At 41.8% G+C, this 7,023-nt stretch overlaps 1 protein-coding gene across 1 annotated transcript in view; it reads left to right on the top strand.

Annotated features, from left to right (window-relative positions):
- Positions 1 to 6,610, top strand: part of BAZ2B (bromodomain adjacent to zinc finger domain, 2B) — a gene marked incomplete at its 5' end in the record, with an annotated part of 32,998 nt that extends 26,388 nt beyond the window's left edge. Inside the window, 3 exons of the mRNA XM_010143532.1 lie at positions 2,756 to 3,015; positions 3,786 to 3,929; positions 5,146 to 6,610. Coding sequence (XP_010141834.1) covers positions 2,756 to 3,015; positions 3,786 to 3,929; positions 5,146 to 5,299 — 558 coding nt within the window. The remainder of the gene's footprint in view (positions 1 to 2,755; positions 3,016 to 3,785; positions 3,930 to 5,145) is intronic.
- Between the last annotated feature and the right edge of the window lie 413 nt (positions 6,611 to 7,023).

The raw sequence follows: 7,023 nt of genomic DNA, 5'->3' as shown, positions 1-7,023 counted from the left end.
GGGACAACCTCAACCCCCCCAGGTCCCTCAGCCGCTCCTCAGCACATTGTGCTCCAGACCCTGCACCAGCCTCGTTGCCCTCCTCTGGACACACTCCAGCCCCTCAATGTCCTTCCTGGAGTGACGGGCCAAAAGTAAACCCACGATTTGAGGGGCAGCCTCCCCAGTGCAGGGGGACGATCCCTGCCCTGCTCCTGCTGGCCACACCGGTGCTGGTAGAAGCCAGGATGCTCTTGGCCACCTGAGCACGCTGCTGGCTCCACTTCAGCCACTGTTGACCAACACCTCCAGAGCTTTTTCTGCTCCAGCTGCTGTTCCTCCGGCCTGGACCGTTGAAGGAGTATTTTAAGTGGCAGAAAAGGCTACAATTTTACTTGTTTCAAACTGCATTTTTTAAATGTAAGTAGGTACAGAATTTTTCCTGCTGGTTCAATATCATAGCTTCTTATTTCTCTTTTTTCAATTTTTTCAATATTTGTCTTAGAAGCTCCGTTGTCGACAGACTGATGTCTTAGATTCTATTTGAAAGAGTGGAGAAAAAGCTTAGTAAATATGTTTTTGTCATTTTTGTACAGCATACTTGATACACAGTACATTTGAGAGAGCCGCTGTGTATGTTTCCTCTGTGGGGTTTGGCTTTTTTTTTTTTCCCTGTCAGGGAAAATGTCTTAAGTAGAACTTTAGGATAGTTCTGTTCAAATGACTGAATTAGCAGTATTGTTTCAAAGTCCACAATTTCCTAAAATTAAATGCATTTTTTGATGAACTAGGTAGTCATGTTTTCTACCATTACCTGTGAATGCTGTAAGTGAAGAAGTAGCTTCACAGCACATCTTCCGTTTTGTATTTTCTGTGTACTGTCATCGTGAAAGCTTTTTCTGTGCATCTTTCACAAAGTTATAAGGAAGATAATTAGTTTTTTAAACCATTATGTGTAACACAAGTAATGAAAACAGTTTACACTGAAAATGGATGGTGCGGTAGTTCATAAGGCGTTTGCTCATGCTGGAACTTTTTCTGCCAGTATCATAGTTATATATTACATATATATAGTTGTAGTTATGTATTACAACAGACCGTGTTCTAAAGGTAGAAGGTATGCGCTCATGCTGGGATACTACTTCTCTGGACATGCCCCCACCCCAGTAACTACTGGGTTTAGTATAACAGAAAAACAGGTTTTTTTCTGTCTCAAACTTGGCTGAAAGCTGGAGATTTAAAGGTGCCTGAATTTTAAGGTGAAATTCCAGCAAACCTTTAAAACGTGTTGAACATTGAACCAAAGTTCTGCAGAACATTGAAGCAGTTTTGTTGAAGAACAGGTATAAATTGTGCCATCCTAATTTAACTCAAATTTTATTGGTTCAGACAAGAAAAAAAAAAACAACCCTAAAACATCAGTTTCTGCCATTCCCACATACTTGGAATTAATGTACGCAGAAGTCTCAAAGTCAGGCCTTAGGGATGCCAGCGGGTTTGTTCTCACTGCCTTGTGTTTTTAACCAGATGGTTGTAGACCACCATTCCTTTTCCATTGCCACGTGAACTGACAAACTCAGTTGTTTTTCTGTCCTTGGACCAAGAGCAAAGTCACGATACAGGGAAGTGTTAAGAGAGTACAATTATTTACAAGCCTTCCTCGTGTTCTGTGTTGGGCAAACGGAATTGCACGTGCAACGCTCTGTAACGTCCACGCATTGATTTGTCGTCTGATCTGTACAGAACGACTACGTTTTTCACAGTGTTAATTACAATCAGTGCCAAGTGCTTGAAGTTGGTTTTGAGATTTGTGAAATAAAGGAATTGTGAGGTAATTGTTTCCAGTAGGTAGCAATATCTACCTATTCTTAACTCTGAAAACATGTATTACGAAAATACAAGTTAGACAACTTCCAAACCAGATAGTATTGTGGTAGGAAAGTATAAAATGTAAATGTTACAGTTTAAAAATTGTTCAAACTATCTCCAGTAGTCTTAATAGCACAGGCAGAGTTTAGTATGTCTGGTGCTGGCTCTCTTCCTGAAAATTTTTTTCTTTGACTGTCAGTGAGTCTTTCCAGTGGTGTCCTGTGCTTGACTTGACATTTCTCAGAGTTCCTGTTCTAGTGATCAGAATGATGAATTCAGACACTGTGCCATGTTATGATGCTGTCAATGCCCACAATAAATTATTTTTTTATCTTGTGTACCCCTTAGTTTCATCTTACTGTCTATAAATATAGTTATTTACTAAATAATGTTCCTTTTTTTCCCCCACTTTGTAGCACTCTTGTATTGTCATACTCCTTGTATCTTCCCTGTAGTTGTCTTGTGCCCAAACCATCTATATTTTTCATATCTAGCTTGTAATCTTCAGATCAGTTGACCCTGTCCCTAACTTTTCAGAAGCTCTTTTCAGGTTTTCCGTATCTTGCAAATACTATGGTTGCTTGAAGATGAATGTACTATTCCAGCTGTGGTTATATCAGTCTCTAAGGAAGAGACAAATACTTGTCTAAACCGGTGCCAGCCAGCTTCGTTAGGTTCTGCTTTACTGATCTGAAGGTTGTGAGTTGAGAACCAAAATCACCAGTAACAGGAATTTCTACAGCCTTACTTGCCTGTAGAGGAGAGCAAAAAGTGTATAATCTCCGATATTAAATATTTCAGTTGTTTAGGTACCTCTCTTTGTCTGATCCCCATTGCCAGCCATCAGCAGTAACAGAGGATTCTGTGGTGTCAGGGTTATTGCTTATTTCAGTTCTCTCTGTTTCAGGCAAGTGGTCAAACTCTAAAAATAAAAAAGCTTCAAATCAAAGGGAAGAGAAGTAGTGAACAAAAGAGAAGCAGGAAATTAGCAGGAGATACAGAGGATGAAGACTCTGCAACTACAAGCACCTCCTTAAAAAGAGGAAAAACAGACTCTAAAAAAAGAAAAATGGATGAAAATGTTTCTGTAAGCCAATTAAAGCAAGAAAACGTCACTGCTGTTAAGAAACCTAAAAAAGATGACTCCAAAGACCTGGCTATGTGCAGGTAAAGTGACAAATTCCAAATCTGGGTAAGTGTTGTTGAAACAAGTAGTGCCTTGATTGGTTTTGTCTCTGCTCTGGGGAAGAAGAACCCCGTTCTCGTCCTGTGTTCTGTACTGGCTGTGGCAGGTCGAGTGTACCCGTAAGGGATGTCACGTGTGCCTGCTGGCAGAAACTGCTGTACTGGGCGATGAAGCCCCAGAGGACAGTACCTAACAATAGAACGTGGCCTGTGAAAGCTGCTCCTCCGCGCCCTTCCGGGGGCAGGCAGAAAGAGCCCCGGCAGCAGCGGCACTGGCAGCGGATCGCGAGTAGCAAAGGTGATGATCCACTGTGTCCAGAGGCGTTGCGTTACAGAGGGGCAGACAGGAGCGGGGCTGCCTCTGCTGTAGTTCTGCTGTCAGTTGAGTGACGCAGTTCAGCCACGTCACAGCTTTAGAAAGCCAGAGTTAGCACCTGTTCTGCTGCGTTGCAGGCGCTTTACAGTGACGTTCAAAGTCTTGACGTTGCAGGGCCGTGTCTCTCTTTTGGAGTGCTGATCACTAGAATTTCATCTTATGTAGGTTGCCCGGAGAGAACTTAATGTTATTTCAAACAATCGTCTCCGTTGTCCGTCTGTGTTTCCCGACGCTGTTCTCAGCCTTGCACAGGGCACAGAGTAGAGGGATTTCCTTCTATAAAGTTGGCAGTACATGACGAGTTTGTGGACGAGTGAAAAACCTCTGTGAATTTATGAACAGCTTAAATATTGATTTAAAACCTTATTTTATTCAGCATGATTCTCTCGGAATTGGAAACTCATGAAGATGCCTGGCCTTTCTTACTTCCTGTAAATTTGAAACTTGTTCCTGGTTACAAGAAAGTTATTAAAAAGCCTATGGACTTTTCCACCATTAGAGACAAGCTAAGTAGTGGACAGTAAGTAAACCTATTGTAAATTTTACTCTACATTTTAAAAACACTTGAACACTGAAATACGGCACATTTTTTGAAGTTAGGCCCGCCTACTCTGGCAGCCCTGTGATTACTTGCACAGTCAAAATGCCGATTGTCTTTGCTGTATCTGCGTGAGGTCGTATGTCGGGTGGGAGAACCTGTGGAACTGGCTGGAAACCCGTAAAACTGCCACGTCAAATGCTCAAAATAAATCAATAGGAAAAGCTTTTTTTCCCCTCATCTTTTCTCATGGAGACATCTTAGTGTTGTTACCTGTACAGTGAGAACCAGCTGTGAGCTTTAAGCCACGGAGTCCCTGTGAACAGTGCTGTAGCTGTGGAGCGAGTTAGTCCCCTGTGGCGGGGAGCCAGGTGACATCCCGGTAACAGTGGTTCATCGTTTTACGCTCCGAGAACTGGGCTGCATCGGTTCTTAAGGAAATGACACTGTATGCCTCCGCTCCCTCTCCTTCCTTGCTACGTGCCGGGGCTCTAATGACGCTCGCCATCAGAGCAAACGTGGTCGTCTGTGACGAGTGATGCTCCTCAGTGTCTGTCAGCTCCGCTCAGAGCATGTTTCCAAAGACAGCACATGGGGCTTTTTAACCTCTCCCTTGAAACGCCCCACCCGTGCCCGTTGGTGTGGGAGCCTTGTGACTTTTTAAAAGTTCCTGGGAGTACTGGAACGCTACTTGGCCATGTACGGTCAGGAAAATAGGAATAGCAAAGACAGCGGTACAGACCTGATTTGGGCAGCTGCTTCCTCTCCCTGATTGTCCTCGTTCAGGAAAAGGCAGCTGTACTCCACGGTGCCTTTGCAAGGGCTTGAGCCCGAGGGTAGACGACTAAATGGAAAACAGCCACAGCATCCTAACTAGGAAGTTACTGAAGGGAAGGGGGGAGTTAATTTTAAACTGTTTGTTTTCCACTATAGGCTGGAAATTCTACCTTACAGAGTTTTCCAGGAAAATAACAAATACAGTGACAAGAGAGTATTTCATTTCCTTCCACTGATGTTCTTTTTCTTGTTACTATTTAAACTAGAATAAAAAAAAAGAAAATTATAATTAACGTGTAAAGCATTCATCGAACATTCTTGTAAATTCACTGACGTTAAGGTGGTTTTCTCATGTAGTTGAAGTGTTTTTCCCCTTTGATTCTTCACGTTCCAAAAATCATTCACCTTTCTCTTCTTTCAGGTACCCTAATCTTGAAGCATTTTCGCTAGATGTCAGGCTTGTTTTTGACAACTGTGAAACCTTTAATGAAGATGATTCTGACATAGGCAGGGCTGGCCACAACATGAGGAAGTATTTTGAAAAAAAGTGGACAGAGATTTTCAAAGTGAGCTGAAGTTACCCGAACTCTTTTTCCTTTTCTTTTCTTTTTTTCATTAAATGAGGACTGACAAGACCAGCAATGTGATCTGTATTTACATGAAAGTGCAAGGCACACGCGTAACTAATGACTGGGTTTTTTCCTTTCAAATATCACAGAGTTGTGATACTAGTTCTAAAGGCTTCACTCCTACAGCAACCATGGCCCCTCGGTTATTGGTTCGTGTGTTTTAACAAACTAATTTAGGTAGAACAGGGAAGCACACCCAAAGAATTTCAAAGAAAGGGGTGTTATAGTGCAATAGCAATTTAAAATATATCAGAACGCACTGAATATTCAACCACCAGAGCTCTACTCGGGGAAATGGTTCTCTTTTCCCTTTCAATAAATATCTATTTTTCATTTTTTTACTTTGTAGTTTATTTTTTAGTGAATGTATTTAATTTTATGAATTATTTATGATTATACAGCATTCAGAATCTTCGTTTTCTGTGAAAAGGAAGAATTAGAAAATTGCTTTAAATCTTGAAAATACAACAAGGAATGTTTTAAAATATAAAACAAAGCCAAGTAAAACTGTTTACACTGATGTGCTATAAAAGCACTAAAAATTAAACTTTACTGTAGAGTTACAAGTACATTTATATATATGTTGCTGCATCACTTGTGTAGTTAAATTGTATTTCAAAGCAGTGAAGAATCGAGACATGTATATACTGTTCATTATTGTTTATATTAAGTCTTGTTTTAAATATGTATGATGTGTACATATTGTTTGCAGACATTATTGTTTATGCCTTAGGAGGACAGTAGCATTTTATTTTAGTCTTAAGGTAATTATAGCTCTATGGCTTGTACAGTAATTATCCTCTACCAACACTGTGGAGTCTCCTCAATCTCGGTAGTGCCTGCCTTTAAAACAGGGTGTAGGGGATATTAGTTTTCCATTTTTCTATTTTGTTATATAATTTCAAGCCACCACGGCCTCAAATTCGAGTATGATCATTTGTATCCATGTGGAATAAAATTGTGACAATTTCCTACGCACACGGTATTTTTTCATAGAAGCATTTCCCTCCATTTGCCTTGCCACAGAAATGACGGAAAAGACATTTGTAACCACTGTGTTTTATCTACTGTGTGTTGTGGTGGCCTGTCGGGGCAGATAGATCAGAATTTTTTTTGTACTAATGTAAGAGTACTTGAAGTTTTATTTAAAGGAAATGTTGTGGAAAGGTAGCATTCTTTTTCTTTTCCTTTTTTAGGAGTGTTATTTTTCACTAGTATGTGTGGCACGGATACAATAAAAGACTGTTTTGCAAACCACATTTTCTTGGCGATTTTAGTACTTCAGGTCCTGTGCATACAGGGGCTTTTTGAGTAGTCTCATGGGAGTCTTGCTTTTCACGCTCAGTTCTCACCGTGCTGCGTCTCCTGTCCTGGCCCGGCAGGGTGATGCGGACACGGCAGTTGTTGCCGGGCGGATCAGCCACCCAGGGGACGGGGTGAAGGACAGGAGCCGAGGCCTTCTGCTGCAGCCCGTGGGCTGCCTGGCGCCTGACCTGGTCCTGCCGGTCCCGTTTGCTGCCGGAATGTGCGAATGCACCTGGTGAGGTCAACACTCGCCACGTGGTTTCTTACAACCACTGTCCCCGCCAGGTTTCCTCCTGCTTTTTGGTCTGTAGAAGGGCCCGGGTCATAATCCTTGCTCTGACTGAAGAAAGTAGAGGCATTACAGG

The sequence above is a fragment of the Buceros rhinoceros genome, unplaced genomic scaffold, assembly GCF_000710305.1.
Source record: "Buceros rhinoceros silvestris isolate BGI_N320 unplaced genomic scaffold, ASM71030v1 scaffold45029, whole genome shotgun sequence".
Taxonomy (NCBI): Eukaryota; Metazoa; Chordata; class Aves; order Bucerotiformes; family Bucerotidae; genus Buceros; species Buceros rhinoceros.
Note: the sequence above shows the minus strand (reverse complement) of the source record. Positions and strands in the feature narration are given on the sequence as shown.